This window comes from Convolutriloba macropyga, chromosome 11 (genome assembly GCF_964194025.1).
Source record: "Convolutriloba macropyga chromosome 11, txConMacr16.3, whole genome shotgun sequence".
Lineage (NCBI taxonomy): Eukaryota > Metazoa > Xenacoelomorpha > Acoela > Convolutidae > Convolutriloba > Convolutriloba macropyga.
Window position 1 is genome coordinate 32,148,170 of NC_134478.1, and position 19,468 is coordinate 32,167,637.

Below are 19,468 nucleotides of genomic sequence, written 5' to 3' on the forward strand. Positions count from 1 at the left end.
ACAACAAAACAAGCGTCCAGAGCAGCTGTTTTACAGCAGCAAACAAACTGAATACTCTTACGCGTGTCCATTGAAGTTGCTTTTGATAAAACTTGATTTATTCAGCAGTTACAAAAAACTTAACAAAAACCAAAACTGACAAACTGATAGATCAAACAAGAACCAAGTTCAGAACTGTTGCAATAATCACCTGTATAAAAATGCCAAGCGCCAATAATAAGAAAAAGGTTTTACAACAACAGCTGCAGAGGAGAGAAGCAGAATGGACAGTCAATGTCAACTATCTTGAGGCAATGATTCAAGAGGAAAGTTCAGAGGGCATTAATTTGTCCTATGAGTCTCTTTCTCAACAAAAGCTGCAGTTAGACAAACTCAGCGACGACCTTTTTAAATACAACCTCACACAAAATGAATTGAAAGAAATAATGGAGAAATCGGTAGAACGAAGTCTAGTTATCTTGAAGTGGAAAATATCGCAAAGACCATTCAAGAGAAGTTACTACAGACTCCGACAGCCATTTGCCAGAGCGCCAAAGAAGAGCGCAACCACAGCAAAATAACAGTCAAAATGACGAACCCTCAACAACCCATAAACCCTATTACAATCGACAACAAAAGACATACAACTTGAGAAACAAATCAAAAGCAGAGAGCAGCACAGACGAAATAACTACTCTCGCCGCTTAAGAAAAACAACAACAACGCAGCAGAAATCCCCAACATGGACAGAAAGATGACGATGACATAGAACAAAGTAATCAATTGATAGGGAACGGTATCAATTCAGATACAACGTCAATGGGAGGAGGGGATACAACGTCAATGGCAGACAACAAATACAGTAACAAGTATAACCAAAAATCCTATATTGAGTTTCCTCTGAGACATTTTGGGTACAGTCAAAAACAGAGACGCACTGATCCAAAAACCAACTTCACACAAATCCGCGAGAGAACATTACAGCTGAACGATGAGTCAACAGAATGCACTTCGTCAAAGATGATAGCAAGTTTTCCAAACAATAATGGTGACCATCACATAAGAGCAGAGCAAGGAAAAGGCAAAGGTGATGAGAACTCGACAAAATCCCGAGAAACAATTGAAGTTAACTACAAAGAGCAAAACATCGGACCAATCACCATAAGACGCGATGTTGGTACCATTACATCAAACGACAAACCCAAATTCTATAAACACGCTAAAAGGAAACAAAAATACACCAATCAGATGTAAGTACAGAATCTGATTGCAGTTCAAATCAGACATTTGACACTAACATTCCAGACCAACGGAAAACACTAAAGAAAACACAGCCACATCAGCAACAATCAAGACAAAACTTACAGCCTTTCAACAGGAAACAATCATCAAATGAAATCACGCCTTCACACAGAATAAATCAACAGACAACAGACAACGACAGTAATTATCTACAATCAACAGACGATGAAATCGACGATCATCAACAAATCGACAACATCAGACTAAGCAGTAACACAACGCATTATGAACTACAACCAGAAAGACAAGGAGGCAGAAAAAGAGAAAGAAAAATAGACAAGATCCATGTTGTTAACCTCGCCTCAACAAATACCCAATTTCAGGAGACTCAAGGTCAAGGTCCTTCAAATATTGACGTACATGTTCAAAATCAAGAACAGCAATTTCTTCAAAACATCGATTTTTATTCAAGATGCGAACAAAATCAATAGAAGTAACCAATCAAATGACAGAGAATTGAGCAGAAAACCCGTCAACAACCTAATCCCAGAAACGAACAACAATCTTTGCAATTTTAATCTCAACGCACAAGACCAAAGACTACCAAATTACATCAACAGAACTGGCCAACAACCAGACAGACAGTTTCAACATACACAGACAACAGAAAACCCTTTCGTGCCACGAAAAGCACAACAACAACCTGTCACTTCCAGCATTAATTTTCCGAAAACTCAACTCAAATCCTTCAGCGGAGATCCATTAAGATGGCACGACTGGCTTAGTTTTTTTCAAAGCCACAATACATGACAATATAACACTGACAGATGCCCAACGGATGACATATCTTCAAAATGCCCTCACATACAGAGCCAAAGATAGCATTATTGGATACTCATACAACGGAGAGTTTTATAAGGAAGCAATGCAAGAATTACAAAAACGATTCGGGAAACCACAGCATGTTACAGCAGCTTTCCTTGATAAGTTGGAACACTGGCTCAGACCGACCATTAATAACCACGAAAGTTTTGTATCTTTTGCAGCGTTTCTTAGACAATTGGTTCCAACGTTTATACTTCACAATTTCACATCCGATCTTCAATCTTCAGTTGTCCTTAAGATTGCAAAAGATAAACTTGCGCCAACAATGATAATCAGATGGAACGAATACGTCCTGAGGCAAGCTATTGTTCAACCTAATTTAATACATTTTAAGGACTGGATCGATAATTACGCAGAAGCTTGCGCAGATTTGTCAACATCACAAAGACCAACCAATCAAGAAAACAGTTCATCTAGAAGATCAAACAGACTCTCCCAACAGCAAAGTAACAAAAGATGTCCTCTATGTGGATACAGTCACAACCTAGGAAAATGCAACCAATTCCTCAATAAAGACTTTAACGAAAGACAACAAATAGTAAGACAACTGAAAATTTGCCCAAATTGCCTCACCGAACACCAAAAGGACAGTGCAACAGTCATTACCGATGTCGCATTGAAAACTGCAACGGATTTCATCACTCAACATTTCACAGAAACAACTCAACAGTTCACAGACATTTTCACCAACCCAGCAACAGCAAAGCAACCAACAGCAACAATATCAACAACAAACACACAACCAGGTTCAATACCATTCTGCAAACAATTATCACAACAATCGTGGTGAACAAAACAACGGACACCAAACACAGATAACCGCAAACAGATCACAGTTTCAACCACATAGATTCAACTATGGAAGAGTGGTTGGTTACAATCATAACAACAATACACGTAATGCTTTTGGTCAAAACAATAACACTAACCGTTTCAATCAGAATTACAATTTCAACAACAACAATGGAAGCACCTTAAAAAGAAATTACAACAATCCGAACAACTTCATGCTAAATACAAATTCACGACAACAGAACACCGGACATTCTCATAATGAAACAGACACACAAAATCAAAGGCAACAAAACTTTAACAACAACAACAGCAACCCACGACCACAAAATCACACAAGCAGCAACAACAAAATCAGTTCGTGGATACGACCTCAAGTTCAACTTCAAGCCATTCCGGTTATCCTTTACACAGAAGACGTATCAATAGAAACATATGCTCTTTTGGATAGCGGGAGCGACAACACACAAATAACAAACTCAATGGCAAAAGCACTCGGAATAAAAAACACAGATCACATTGCAGTACCAATTTCTTCACTTTACGGAGAACACATCATTACATCAACTGAAGTCCTTCTGGGAATTGGATCACTCAACAGCACCCGACCTCTTTTCAACCTACCGGTGTACGCCACGTCAGCATCTGACTTTCAAATGCCGAATGTACCTGTTGAGATGTTGAACTCTATCTGCGCCGACTATGATCATCTTAACAACATAACATTTCCAAAAATACGAGATAACAGAATAGGAGTTTTAATCGGAGCGGATGCCTTCATAGCAACAGTACCACTCAAATTCTCAACAGGACCACCAGGAACCCCATACGGAGTCTTGACACAGCTTGGATGGACCTTTACAGGACCAATACCACAGAAATACATGCCAACCAGTAATAAACAAGAAATCAATTACAACTTCACGCTTTACAACAGAATAAAAAACTCAGAACAGGATATAGAGAACGACATGCTTCAAATGTTTTGGACAATGGAGGGAAAAAATTTAGTGAGCGGAAAAAAGACACTGACAGCAGATGACAGGAAAGCTCTTGAAACACTAAAAAGGACGACATGCCACAACGGTTCTCGTTATGAGATCGGACTACCTTGGAAAGATGACACTAAGCTACCAAACAATTACTTTCTTGCCAAAGCACAATTACAGTCACTTGAAAACCGACTTCAACAGGAACCAGACCTATTTTTTTGTTACAACGAAACCATCGAAGCAGACATTGAAAAACGATTTGTTGAGGAGACACAACGTCAACCCAACTTCATGAATTCACAACTTTGGTATCTTCCACACCACCCCGTTGAACATAAAATGAAAAAAAGGTAAGACGAGTCACAAATGCAGCATCGGTATACAAAGGACATTCACTTAACAAAGCTCTTTTGACCGGACCAGATCCACTATGCAACCTTGTTGGACTTCTTCTGAGATTTCGGCAGTACAAGATTGCAGTAACCGGCGATATCGAAGCGATGTTCATGCAAGTTGCCATAAGAACAGAAGACCAAGACGCACTAAGATTTTTGTGGAACAAAGATGGAGAAGAAAAAATTTTCAAGTACAAGAGACTAATATTCGGTGCAACCTGTTCCCCTTCATGTGCAATATACATACTCCACAGATGTGCAGAAGATAACAAATTAAGTAATCCTGAAGCCTACTCAGCGATAAGAAACAATTTCTACATGGATGATAACCTTCAAAGTTTTAAGACAACCGAAACCGCAGCAATCACAGCAACAGAAGTAAAGGATACGTTACAGAAAGGTGGCTTTAAGCTTACAAAGTTTTTTAGTAACGACCCAAACACCGTCATGAAAATAACTGGAGAAAATGCAGACACAGCGATAGAGCAACGTATTTTAGGACAAATGCGGAATGCAAAGGAAGATATTTTCATCTTCAAAAGACCAGACTTAAAACTGGATGTCAAAAGAATGCAACAACGTCAATTACTCTCACTCGCCGCATGATTGTTCGATCCCCTTGGAATCATCACGCCGTTCTCCATTAGAGTACGATAAATTCTTCAATCAAAAGTGAAACAAGGTAACAACTGGAATAATCAGATTCCAAGAGAGTTCCAACACGACTTACAGCAATGGGTCGACGAATATGATGCCAGAAATTTCTATTAGCAGATGTCTGATCCCCAACACAGATGCTAAGCATGAACTTCACATGTTTTGCGATGCATCAAGTACAGCAATAGCAACGACAATATATATCAGATCAAGCAGCGCAGAAGAAATAACAACTCAATATGTTGTTAGCAAAGCAAGAGTTGCACTCATTAAAACAACAACCATCCCAAAGTTAGAACTAGAAGCAGCAGCTATGGGAGCAGAACTTGCTTCTTTCGTTCGAAGCGAAATGACAGCACATTTTGACAAAATTTAATTCTGGACTGACAGTATGGCCACATTAGGTTGGATTAAATCAACGAAACACCGAAAAGTTTTTGTAGCAAATAGAATCGCAAAAATTTTAGCAAACTCTAAGTCAGAACAATGTAATTTGGTACCCGGTAAAATTAACCCTGCAGATCACGGAACAAGAGGACTTTCTTTAACAGACTTGAAAGAAAAATGGCTGTCAGCACCAAAATTTCTTCTAGAAAATCCAGTTCCAAATTTCAAAAGAGACCAGCAATTTACAGCGACAAACGTTTTAGGTACAGAAACTTCAAGCACAGTTATTGACACTGATGATTTCTCTAGTTGGAATAAACTTATGCGACGAACCGAAACAGTAATGAAAGCAGTCAATATCTTCCGAAAACGACCAGTCACCAACAGTTATGAAGACGCAAGACGCCATCTATTAGGACAATCACAGCATAAAACTTTTTCTGATAGCATAAGATACCTTGAACGAGGAAAAGAACTAGACAAACGGGACAAGTTAATGCAATTCACCCCCTTCCTGGACAAAGATGCATTAATACGAGCAAGAGGCAGATTAAAGCACGCTAAAATACCCTACAACCAAAAACATCCAACTATACTTGACAGTAAGAATAGTATTACTAAACTAATAATTGAACAAGCCCACAACGACTGTAGACATCTTGGAAAAGAGTTTGTCCGTGCACACCTGCGGCAAGATTTCATTATCATAGGACTAAGACGATTTTTGAAACAACTAAGCAAAACATGCTTCATTTGCCGACGATGGAGAGCACAAAATATTACCCCCTCATGGCTGACCTCTCCAGTTTCCGATACGCAGAAGCAGAAAAACAATATCCTTTTCTAAATGTTGGCTTAGACTTTTTCGGACCCTTTTACGTCGAGCACCGAAATCGCAAATTGGAAAAACAATATGTATGTCTTTTCACCTGTCTTGTCACTAGAGCTGTGCATCTGGAGGTTTGTCAGACATTGTACACAGATAGTTGCCTACTAGCCATAAGACGATTTGTATCGCGACGAGGGTATCCCGAACTAATCATTTCTGACAATGAATCAAACTTCACATCCGCAAAAAAGATGTTGGATCTGAGCAAAATCAGTATTGACAACGACTACATCAAGTCCCAGTTACAGCAGCAAAATATTACATGGAAAATGAATCCACCTCTAGCCCCTCACTTCGGCGGGATATGGGAAAGGCTAATTCATCCTGCCAAACGCACTTTGCTCATAATTTTAGGCAGCCAACAATTGAAAGCCGAAGTTTTTGAGACAATTGTAGCCGAGACTGAAGGACTTCTCAACTCCAGACCAATTACATATGTCTCCTCAGACACAAACGATGAAGAAGCACTAACCCCTAATCATTTCTTATTAAGACGCCCTTACAGCCCTTTAGCACCGTTGACATCAACCAGCCGAACATTTAGTAAAAAGGAGTTCTCTTACACACAAACATTACTGGATCATTTTTGGAAACGTTTGCAAAAGGAATACACGTCAGATCTTATCAGCCAACCAAAGTGGAGAACAGAATCAGAACAATTGAAAGAAGGCGATTTAGTCTGGCTCTTGCATGAGTTCACTCCGAGAGGTATTTGGCCAATGGGTCGAATTGCGAAATGCCATAATGGATTGGACGGACGAGCACGATCCTTCGAAATCAAGACATCAACTGGAGTGCTGAACAGACCAGCAGTCAAATTAGCTAAAGTTTTACACAATACTTGAAACCATTAAATTTTAAATTTCAAACGACGTATTGGTTTTAAATTTCCATAATCATTGTGTCCAAAGTCAGCGTATCAAATATTCAATTCACACAAGCTCAAACAATCGAGCTCAAACAATCATGAAGAAGTAACAACGCTGTGAAAATACAAAACGAAAAGAGAATTTTAACTTCCCCAAGTCCTTAACTTCCCTAAAAGTACGCGGAATCCAGCTTAAAGTGTTTCTTTGCCCTCACCAACAACAGTCATCATCAAGTTTTCGTTATTTTTGCCCTTATTTGCCAGTTCGACAAAAGCTAACGTCTCCGGAATCCAACCCACATAATTTTGTCAACAGCCTTCAGATCGACGGAGTATACACCTCCACATCAACAGAGTTTACAGGATATACTGCCAACGATCTTCGATTAAACTTCAACTTTCACAGCCCCCATGAAGCCTAATAACTACTTTCACATATCCTTGTCATTCAACAACACAATATTCCAACCACCACGCATAAAATTAAAACGTCGATGCAAACGTATGATCACCAACTTTCACCTACATATAGTCGGTGTATATGTGTCACCCCGGAAGAGTGTACAACAAATTTACACATACACACACACACAGAAAGCCAAAAATGCCCTCAATTATGACAACAGATCATCTTAACAGCTTCGACATTACAAAACAATGTTGAAATTACATATCAGCAAAAGAATCATGATTCAAACTTGATTGTCGAAATCTTAAATTGTAAAATACAACAAGAGTATTCAGTTTTACCCTCATGCACGCGGCCCGGAGTGTTCAAGCACAATCTTGATTTCCTTAATTTGTTTTGATTGATTGATGACTTCTAATTTGTTTTGATTTGTAAAATTTGCGGGTTTTATGTTTTACCCACGTGTGCAACCTAGCAATTCATTGTAATCTGGAAATCTCTTGTTAATAAGTAGTAAACAGAAGGCACTTGCTCAATACAACTACAATTCTTCTTATCAACGAAGCGACGTCACTCCAGTACAACCCAATTTCTTCGAATTTTAGAACAAACTAAGGTAAGCTTAAGAGAAAAGACTCAAGGTTAATTTCAGCCTAAACATATTTCAAAATTCATAAGCCGAACAGATTTTTGATTGGACTCTTTCCCAATGTAACGCCCCCCCCTCCCGTATCAGAACTATGAAATAATGCATGAGAGCTGTTTTAAGGGGGGACTGTAATGGGAAACACCCCATAATTGTTATAGAGTTTTATTCTGTCGACATTTCACTTGGCGACTCTGTTGTACATAGCGAGCACTCTTTCAGAAGCAAGCACAAATGTAGCCACAACTTTGACAATCTTCAAGTAGTTTCCTTTCTTCACCACTGATATCTAACCACAAGGCTCTCTTCTCCATTATAGAGATTACGATGCTCTCTACCTTCAAGCATTTCAGGTTCACGGTTGTGTCGTACATTTTTAAATTGCAATAGAATTTAACTTGGGAGACAGCATTAAGGAAATCAACGTTTTACCCAGGGCTTGAACTTAATGCGATTGCAAATCTGGTGCTGATTAATTTTTGTTCCGACCCCACTTGTGGGGGGAGGAACTATATACTCAAATGGGTTTTTTTTGTTCAGTCAATTTTGGCCGATCGATATATTCATCGTAGCGAAACGTTAGTGGTATCATTAAAAAGCTTGTCCATCGTAGATTTGCAAATTGAAAAGATTTTTTTGAATAACGTAGTTTTCGAGGAGTTATCGAGGTTTAAAGTTTTGTGTGAACACGAGATATTTGCTTGATTTTGTTCACTTTTAGTGTAACTTTAGTGTAAGTTTAGATCTTTTCTATTAAAAAAATATTAATTCAAAATTATATTTCAGGCTACAATATGCAACAATTTCGTGTCACTAATAAACGAAAGACGATAAAAAAGGCTAGTTCTGGTCTGATAACAAAATTTACTATAAAAAAAAATTCGAATTCAATTCAAGTGCCTTTATTTATAGAAAACTTTTCCTATCTTTTTTGTTTTTTAGTCACTGTGAGACTAGTCATTTTTCAGATCGAGGTTCAGTTAATGACAACAATCATTTACAGTCAAATGAAGCCCAATGATAAAAAAAATCGTTTTCAAGGAATCGCTCATGTTTTTTTTGCTTCGACTCTGAGTTTTCGTAATTTTAATTGAAATTTTGACTTTCATTTTTAGGTTTTAAAAAATGTTTGGACTCCTATGGCATAAACTCATTGACTAAAAAGTGCAATCGGTTTCTTAAAGAGCATTAAATGAACCTATCTAGCCCTTTAAATGGACAACTAATGGCTGTTAAGACATCGAAAAAAAAACTTCGGAATTTTTTTTCAACATTAAACAATCATAAATTTATCTTTGTGATTTGTAAGTCAGTCTCAGCAATTAGAGTTCCCCCTTCCTTGCTAATGCAACCAAAATTAATCTGTTTAGCAGTATTATCTTCTAGCTATTGGTCGTTTGACTCCAATGCCACAAGTTTTCACACAATTTTTTCCAAATTTTTGGATGTTTTCGTATTATTGGTTCTTTTTGAAATTTTTATCACATTATATAAATATTGATAGCTCCAACTCACTTAGAAACAACGTTCTTGGATCATAGATAAAATTTTCAGAGAAAAAAGTATGGTTTATTTGGCTTCGGCACTTTCCTCTCTCACTTTTCTACTGTTTTTTTTGGTTTCTGCCTATACATTTCGTTGTTTTCTTTGTCATAGGACTTAATGGGATCTCTTAGTAATTACAAATGCTTGAAAAACATTTTTTCTTCCCATCGAGGCGTAACTTAGCGTATTTATTGACATCCGTTGAAAACTATTGAATTTAATGGCTGTCAAGACTTTTTAAAAATTTTTTTTCAAAAATTTTTTTGAACATTAATCAATCGTAAGTTTTTTTCGTGAACTGTAAGTCAGTCTCAGTGATGTCAGGTCACTTTTCTTTCTACTTCAGCCAAAGTTTGTCTAGTTAGCAGTTTTATCTTCTAACTATTGGTTTTATGACAACCATGCACGAGTTTTCATAGTTTTTTTTTTAAATTTTTGTATATACTTTGTGCAATCCTGGTTACTTTTGAAATCTTATCACCTTATCTTAATATTGATAGCTCTTGCTGTTTTAAAGAAGACGGTCAGCGGATCATAGATGATGTTTTCAGAGAAAAACTTATGGTTTAAATGGCCCCGACACTTTCTTCTTGCACTTTTCTCTTTTGAATTTGACTGTATTTGTTGTTTTTTTTCATAGTCAGGGGTTTGTTGTAATGTCTTATTGATAACTTCTGGATGAAAAATCTTGTTGTCGCCCCATCGAGGCATAGTATAGCGTATTTAGTGGCTTCCGTTGAAATCTATTGAATTTAATGGTGTTGATACTACGGGTTTTCTCAAAAAGTTCCTGGTTTTAATGTATTTTTCAAAATATTTTCAATTTTTTTTAGTTCTTGTTGTTCTTTTGGTCACCCTGTAATTTATTCGCATCATCGAGAGGTCCCATAAAATTCCTTGTGTTTCAAAAATTAACATGTTGACTGATATCATGATGTAACTGATGTTTTGTTTGTTGGACAATATGCGTTTTTATAAAAAAGTTATGTGAGTAGTGTATTGGTTTGTTTTTCTCTTCCTTTAGCACAATCGCGTAACAACAGATCCCAAAGATTGTCAAATGTGGCCCAAATGAACTTATCTTTTCAGTATAATTTTAGCTGAATTAGTATAAAATCTGAAATAAAAATACATATTATTCAGATAATAGATGATTTTAATGGCTTGAATAATTTGTGTTTTCGCAAACTTTTTGCAATTTTTTTTACATTTGCTGTATCTTAAGTGCGTTTCCCTGGCTTAGACTAACCAAAGACAGGTCCAATTGCTTTCATATTGACTTTTACTAATTTTACCCAGAATTATTTTGTTATGAGCCTTTTGAAATTATTTGGTTTAAAGATGTTGATCGATTTTTGATTTTTGCCTCATTACTTTTTCTCTTTGATGACGTGTTACCTAGTCACATTATGGAAAGTCTTCATCTGCTGTATAGTTAGGAAATAGTAACTTTGTGCAGTTATTGTTTTATCTGATTCCATTTTTACGTTGTTACTAGGTGCTTTTAAGTTTAGATATTGAGTTTTTGCCTTGAAATGTTTGTTTTTGCTTATTTTGTTGTTTGTTTTTTTCTCGTACTCTTTTTAAGGGAAGAACTCGTGAGTGTTGTAATGGGGCATGGCATTATGTAATTCAATAGATATTTAGGTTTTGTAACGATTTTTTTATTTCAAACATCTGTTTTTGTTATTTCTTCATTTGGTTGACATTTAAGTCAAAAATGTAGATGAGCTCGGGTCGGAACATCATGTGCGAACACACATTAACGAGCCTCCTTGTTAAAATTTGGGGTTCAAAGTGCAAGGTCACATCAATCTGGTTTGTATTAAATCCTGAATATCTTACTTTATTATGTAAGATGTGCCTTGTAAATCAATGCATACTAAATCATTATGATCACACACTATGCGGACTGCTTGGTTCACCCTTTAACGCTAAATTGATTTGTTCCGGTTCACTTCACAGAGTTGAAACTAACTGTCTTCTTAGGACGTCGCCGGTTGATACTCAAGCAAATCAGTAGTCCGGAGGGTACCAACAATCGCCATCCTAGTCCCATTCCAATCCTCTTGAGGTGTTGTTAACCTGATATATACATACACACACACACACACACATATATATATATATATATATATATATATATATATATATGTATATATATATATAAATATATTATATATATATATATATATATATATATATATATATATATATATTTATACCAAAAAAATTGCTACGCGTCTGTATTTAAAACCGTATTCTATGAAATAAAAAGCAAACAAGCAGTTTTGAAAAATAATACCAAAACATCGATAACATCACCACTTTTGTTGACATATAAAACCAGGGATCAACGCGATGTTCATCATAATTTACCTGAATTTAATTGAAACTCGTTGACCCTTTTCCTTTCCAAAAAACAGCTATTTTTCTAATGTATTCAATAATGAAGCTTATATCTAATTGAGAGAGTTTGACAGAAAAGACAACAGGGAAGCTCGCTAATGTGCAATGGCACAAAACATTTAGATCCCGCTCATTCACAATATTGTCTCAATGGTCTATCAATTGAAGCTGCCTCTACACAATTAAATCCATTTTCGCTACTTTAAGTTTCATAGATCATTACAAATGACAGACGTCTATAAAAAAGTAGTTCACACCAGTGAGATCAAAATTTGTTATTTCACTAGAATCAACACTCGAACAAACGAAACGAAAGACTTGAAATCAACTCCAATACAATTTCTCCAGTAATGAAAACAATTTTTTCAACTGAACAACCCAAAATGAGCCAGAAGAAGGAGAAGTTGAAAACTGACCTCTGCGCTCTTTTGGAAATCTAACTTGAGAATGCAAAATCAGATCAAAATCAAATAGATAGTCCCGACGTAAGTCTTGATTGAAAAAAAATCATAGTTAGTTTTGGCAATTATCAAAAATTTCTTTCGTAAACTGGTTTTATAAACTTTTCTTTCGCAATTCAAATAAACAAACATATAGAGGAATGATCCTGAAAATAACTGAGAAGATCCTGAACATAGCTCCAATTTCTTTGAAAAATTCTTGTGTCAAATAAATACAACCTCACAAAGAATTGCCGAAAAATTTAAAAACCACGGAGCAAAAGTAGATAAGACTGAGTATGAAGCGGCCAAAAAAATTTGCTAAAGAGATGAAGTTTTCACGCCACAAACATTTTTGCAGAGCAAAAACCCTTCAAAAATTGGTTATTTTTTCAAATGAAAAATAAGAGCAATTCATTGTCCAAAGAGCACACTATGAACATTCAACTAAGCGTTCTGAGAAAATAAACTGAAATAGTCACCAATCAAATTAATTGATAAGACCAACTGTGTAAAGAACAGTTTTATCAAAAAAAAACAAAATACAGAACAGAACGCAGTTTCTCTCCGAATGTTAACAATTACGCGTCATCATTTTTGAAAAGATTACTGGTCGCAACTCAAAAAATAATTCAAACGCTTGCATGGTCAGTTTTGTTCAAAAGATCTTTAAAAACTGAGACAAATAGCAAAATAACAAAAAACTCATCAAAAATGAAAACTCGCTAATTTTTGAAAAAAAATTTGCAGGTAATAGAAACTGTGAACCATTCTTGCCAATCACTCGTAAATTTTTCTATTGTCATTGCGACAATCAATATGGTCTTAAATTGCTCAGAACATAAAAACCGTGCTGAAATGAACATATAAGACAACTCAAAAATTTTCAAGCGTTTCCAAAAACGAACAGTTTCTATCTAATCACAACCAATACCTCTAAAAAATAAGGAATTATGTAGTTTGCCTAGACCCTATAAACGCATCCTTGAGACCGTTCAAAGTTTGGACACAGTAACATTATAAAAGAACAGAAGCCGGATAATAATTTTAAAATGTCAATGGAAACACAGAGTACTTTAAACAAAATCATTAGTTTCTCACCGAACCGTTCAGAAAACAGTTGCTATACACCTATAAAACCAAAAAGACTGCTTTTAATAGACCCGTGAGGTTCTATTTGATCACTAAAAATTTGATGTTTTCTGGAAAAAAAGACACGTGTATAAAGAGAAGTTTTAAGAACAATGAGATTAGTTTTCTTCATTCACTCGAATGAACAATAAAACATATTGAACGAACGATTTTATATCAAATTCAGAGCAATTTCATTTTTTGGAAAACAAAGGTTCTCTCAAGTAACTAATTGACGTTCAGTATGAAACAACCAAAAAATTTTGCTAATGAGATTAATTTTTCACTCCACAAACAATTTTGCAGAGCTAAAACCCTTCAAAAATCGGTTATTATTTCAAACGAAAAGTAAGAGCAATTCATTGTCCAAAGAACACATTATGAAATTTCAATAAGGCCTCCTGAGAAGCTAAACTGAAATTGTCACCAATCAAATCAACTGATAAGTCCAATTGTGTAAAGAACAATATTATCAAAAAAAGCAAAATCCATTTTGCTTTTTTTGATAATATTGTTCTTTACACAATTGGACTTATCAGTTAATTTGATTGGTGACAATTTCAGTATGAAACAACCAAAAAATTTTGCTAATGAGATGAATTTTTCAATCCACAAACAATTTTGCAGAGCTAAAACCCTTCAAAAATCGGTTATTATTTCAAACGAAAAGTAAGAGCAATTCATTGTCCAAAGAACACATTATGAAATTTCATTAAGGCCTCCTGAGAAGCTAAACTGAAATTGTCACCAATCAAATTAACTGATAAGTCCAATTGTGTAAAGAACAATATTATCAAAAAAAGCAAAATACAGATAGAAATCATAGACAGAACTCAGTTTCTCTCCCAATTTTAACAAAGCTATGCGGCATCATTTTTGAAAAGATAAGTGGCAACAACTCAAAAAGTAATTTAAATGCTTGCATGCTCATTTTTAGCAAAACAATTTTAAATCAATGAGACAAAAGACAAAACAATAAAGAATTCGTCAAAAATCAAAACTTTCAAATTTAAAAAAAAAATTGCAGGTAATAGAAACTGTGAACCGTTCATTCCAACCTTTCATAAATTTTTCTATTGTCATTGCGACAATCAATTTGTTCTTAAATTGATCAGAGACTAACAAAAATGAAGCAGAGATAGACTGCCTCTAAACCATTAAATCAACTTTCACTACTTTAAGTTTCATAGATCATTACAAAAGACAGATGTCTAAAAAAAGTAGTTCATACCAGTGAGATCAAAATTTGTTATTTCACTACAATCAACACTCGAACAAACGAAACGAAATACTTGAAATTAACTCCAATACAATTTCTCGAGTAATGAAAACAATTTTTTCAACTGAACAACCCAAAAAATGAGCCAGAAGAAGGAGAAGTTGAAAACTGACCTCTGCGCTCTTTTGGAAATCTAACTTGAGAATGCAAAATCAGATCAAAATCAAATAGATAGTCCCGACGTAAGTCTCGATGGAAAAAAATCATTGTTAGTTTTGTCAATTATCAAAAGGTTCTCTCGCAAACTTGTTTTATAAACTTTTCTTTCGCAATTCAAATAAACAAACATATAGAGGAATGATCCTGAAAATAACTGAGATGATCCTGAATGTAGCTCCAATTTCTTTGAAAAATACTTTTGTCAAGTAAATACAACCTCGCAAAGAATCTCCAAAAAATTAAAAACAACGGAGCAAAAGTACATAAGACTGAGTATGAAGCGGCCACAAAAGTTTGCTAATGAGTTGAAATTTTTACTCCACAAACAATTTTGCAGAGCTAAAACCCTTCAAAAATCGGTTAATATTTCAAACGAAAAATAAAAGCAATTCATTGTCCAATGAACGCATTATGAATTTCAATTAAGCCTTCTGAGAAAATAAACTCCAATCGAATTAATTGATAAGACCAATTGTGTGAAGAACAGTTTTATCAATAAAAACAAAATACAGAACAGAACTCAGTTTCTCTCCCAATGTTAACAAAACTACGCGGCATCATTTTTGAAAAAATTACTGGTCGCAACCCAAAAAATAATTTAAACGCTTGAATGCTCAGTTTTGCTAAAGGATATTTAATAACTGAGACAAATAATAAAACACCAAAAAACTCATCAAAAAAGAAAACTCGCTAATTTTTGAACAATTTTGCATGTAATAGAAACTGTGAACCATTCATGCAATTCACTCGTAAATTTTTCTATTGTCATTGCGATAATCAATAAGGTCTTAAATTGCTCAGTGCATAACAAACGTGCTGAAACGAACATTTTAAAAAACTCAAAAGTTATCAAGCGTTTCCAAAAACGAACAGTTTCTATCTAATCACAACCAATATCTATAAAAAAACGAATTATGTAATTTGCCTAGACCCTATAAGCGCATCATTGAGACCGTTCAAAGTTTGGACACAGTAACATTATAAGAGAACAGAAGCCGGATAATAATTTTAAAATGTCAATGAAAACACAGAGTACTTTAAACAGAATCTTTAGTTTCTCACCGAACAGTACAGAAAAAACTAGCTATACATCTATAAGACAAAAGACTGCTTTTAATAGACCCGTGAAACTCTATTTGATCACTAAAAACTTGCTTTTTTCTGGAAAAAAGACACGTGTATAAATAGAAGTATTAAGAACAATGAGATTAGTTTTCTTCATTCACTCGAATGAACAATAAAACATATTGAACGAACGATTTTTTTTATCAAATTTAGAGGAATTTCAACTTTTGGAAAACAAAGATTTATCAAGTAAATTATTGACGTTGAGTATGAAGCAGCCAAAATAATTTTGCTTATGAGATTTTTCACTGCACAAACAATTTTGCAGAGCTAAAACCCTTCAAAAATCGGTTATTTGTACAAACGAAAAGTAAAAGCAATTCATTGTCCAAAGAACATAATATGAAATTTCAATAAGGCCTCCGGAGAAGCTAAACTGAAGTTGTCAACAATCAAATTAATTGATAAGTCCAATTATGTAAAGAACAGTATTATAAAAAAAACAAAATACAGAAAAAAAGCATAGACAGAACTCCCAATTTTAACACAGCTACGCGGCATCATTTTTGAAAAGAAAAGTGGTAACAACTCAAAAAGTAATTTAAATGCTTGCATGCTCATTTTTAGCGAAAAGATTTTTAATAACTGAGACAAAAGACAAAACAACAAAAAATTCGTCAGAAATCAAAAAAAAATTGCAGGTAATATGAACTGTGAACCGTTCCTTCCAACCACTCATAAATTTTTCTATTGTCATTGCCAGATTGATCAGAGAGTAACAAACGTGATGAAAAAAAACATTTAAAGACAACTCAAAAACTTTTCACGCCTTTCCAAAAACGAACAATTTCTATCTAATTACAACCAATACCTATAAAAATCAAGAATTATGTAGTTTGACTAGACCCCATAAGAGCATCATTGAGACCGTTCAGTGTTTGGACACAATAACAATATAGAAGAACTAAAATTGGTCAAAAGTCACAAAACGTTAATCAATACACATACAGTGATTTAAACCAAATCATGTTCCTCACAGAACAGTTCAAAGAACAGTAGCTATACACCATTAAAACAAAAAGATTGCTTTTAATAGACTCGTGAAACTCTATTCCGTCACAAAAAAATGATGGATTCGTGAAAAAGGACACGTGTATAAAGAGAGGTTTTCAGAACAATGAGATCAGTTTTCTTCATTTCACTCAAATGAAAAAAAAACATATTGAAAAACGATTTTATATTAAATTTAAAATCACTTCATCTTTTGGAAAACAAAGGTTTTATCAAGTGAAAAATTTATGTTACCAAACAACAATAAACGATATCCAGAAATTAACATCTATCACGATTTCAAACCAAAGTGCAAACTGTAAAATCTGTCAAAAAACTTTTTCAATAGTATTCAGCTCATTTGCTCTCTTATTTTTTTGAATTATACTCTAGATGAACTTTTTTATTGTATCATTGATATGAGTGAGTAGATAAAATTTAAAAAATAATGATCTGACTTTATTTATACATCAAAGGGGGGTGATCCAAGCTATATAATTATAAGCTAAATCGTAAGTGAGGTGTTCGGCATTAAATGCTTTTTCGTGCAAGTTGGCAATCATTTCACAGAAAGCGAAACATGCAAAAATTAAGAAAGAAAGAGAACGAAGCGTAAGGAGAAATCCAATTTCTGATTAAATTTGTTAAAATTTGAAAAAAAGGAACAAATACCACCTATCAGGAAGTTTTCAAAACTAAAATTACAGCCAAAATCACACAATTTTAGTTTGTAGGAACGAGGACATCTTGATAATGAAATTAAGTTACAAGTCGACAAAAAATAATGAGGGAAAAAACTTCTTTCCATAATCTGCTATTATCTAAATAACAATTTTTAACAGTTATTCGAACCTTTCGCTGTTAATTTGACAAAATGAAACATTTCAGTTTTGCTGCTTCGAAAAGACAATCGGTCTTGGGAGTAATTGGCAGTATAAGTTATAGGTTCACTTGTAGACAACGCATTTTAGGCAAAAAACCAAATCATTGAAAAAAACCAAATATAGAGGAAACTATACAAATTGTTCTGAAATGAAGTAGCGTCATTTTATAATCAAGAACAAATAGGGTAATTTTATTTCTGCAAAAAAACTATCAATTGAACAAAACTGATATTCAAATTTTGTTAAATTTCGACTTACAAAGACTGAAATAAATCAGATTGAGAAACTAGATTAAAAACAAAAACATATAAACTCTAGCCATTAAAAAATCTCCTTTAAGCATTAGAAATCAGTGAAAACTTTCATAACTCTGACTGCGGCAAAACTACAGGAGAAAAAGAATTAGTCAAAACTAAAAAAAACTATTAAAACTTTTTTGAAACTTAGTTAATGAATAGTTTTAAAGCAATGAATAACATCAATTATAAAATGTGGAAATAATTTACATTTGAAGCTCGTGAGAGCTTCATTGAGATATGTCAGCGTTGGGACCCATTAACAATACCACAAACAAAAAACAGTTGGTTAATTTTTTATCGTCAAATTCAACCAAATCATCAGTTGCCACAGACTAATTCAGTCAAACGCGTATAATCACCATTTAAAACATTTACATTGAATTGGTACGTTTTCGCCACAGTTAGAAAATAGCCAAAACAGACGTTAAATGGCCGCATAATGAAAAACAAAATGGCTCTAGAAACAGAAAAACCTAAATCCAAATCGAAATTTGTTATTTTACTACAAAGCCACAATGAGATCGTTCTGTAGCATCAATATCAGCAAAATTAGCATCGACATTGCATCATAGTAAATAATGAAAAACCGTAATTAATGTTAACATAATTGTGCAAAACTTGACAAATTTTTAATGAGTTCGAAAATAGGAAGAAAATCAGTAACTAAAGTGAATTGTTCACAAAAAATTTGATTTTCAAACTCCACGGTGTACGGGCTTTTTAGTGATTCCACGCTGTACTCTCTACAACTGTGAACGATAAAAATATTGATCGGCCAAAATTGACTGAACAAAAAAGGGTGAGCAGATAACTCCTCTCCCACAGGCGAGGTTGGAACAAAATTATATATATATATATATATATATATATATATATATATATATATATATATATATATATCAAGGAAAGCGACTGTTTCTTCTTGCAAATTAGATTCTCAAAATTGGCAGACAATTGATCCGCATATATAGCGCCACTCTACAACTGTGAACGATAAAAATATTGATCGGCCAAAATTGACTGAACAAAAAAGGGTGAGCAGATAACTCCTCTCCCACAGGCGAGG

The 19,468-nt window shown here is 34.4% G+C and overlaps 1 protein-coding gene across 1 annotated transcript; it reads left to right on the forward strand.

Moving 5' to 3' along the window:
- The first annotated feature begins 6,091 nt into the window (after positions 1–6,091).
- On the forward strand, positions 6,092–7,063 carry LOC142349103 (uncharacterized). The gene has a single exon (XM_075400515.1). It carries the CDS (start codon positions 6,092–6,094, stop codon positions 7,061–7,063), a length of 972 nt encoding a protein of 323 aa, XP_075256630.1.
- The last annotated feature ends 12,405 nt before the right edge of the window (positions 7,064–19,468 follow it).

What these genes read in the sequence shown, in the direction of transcription:
- LOC142349103 (XM_075400515.1), top strand. Translation starts at nt 6,092, where the DNA reads ATGGAGAGCACAAAATATTACCCCCTCATGGCTGACCTCTCCAGTTTC.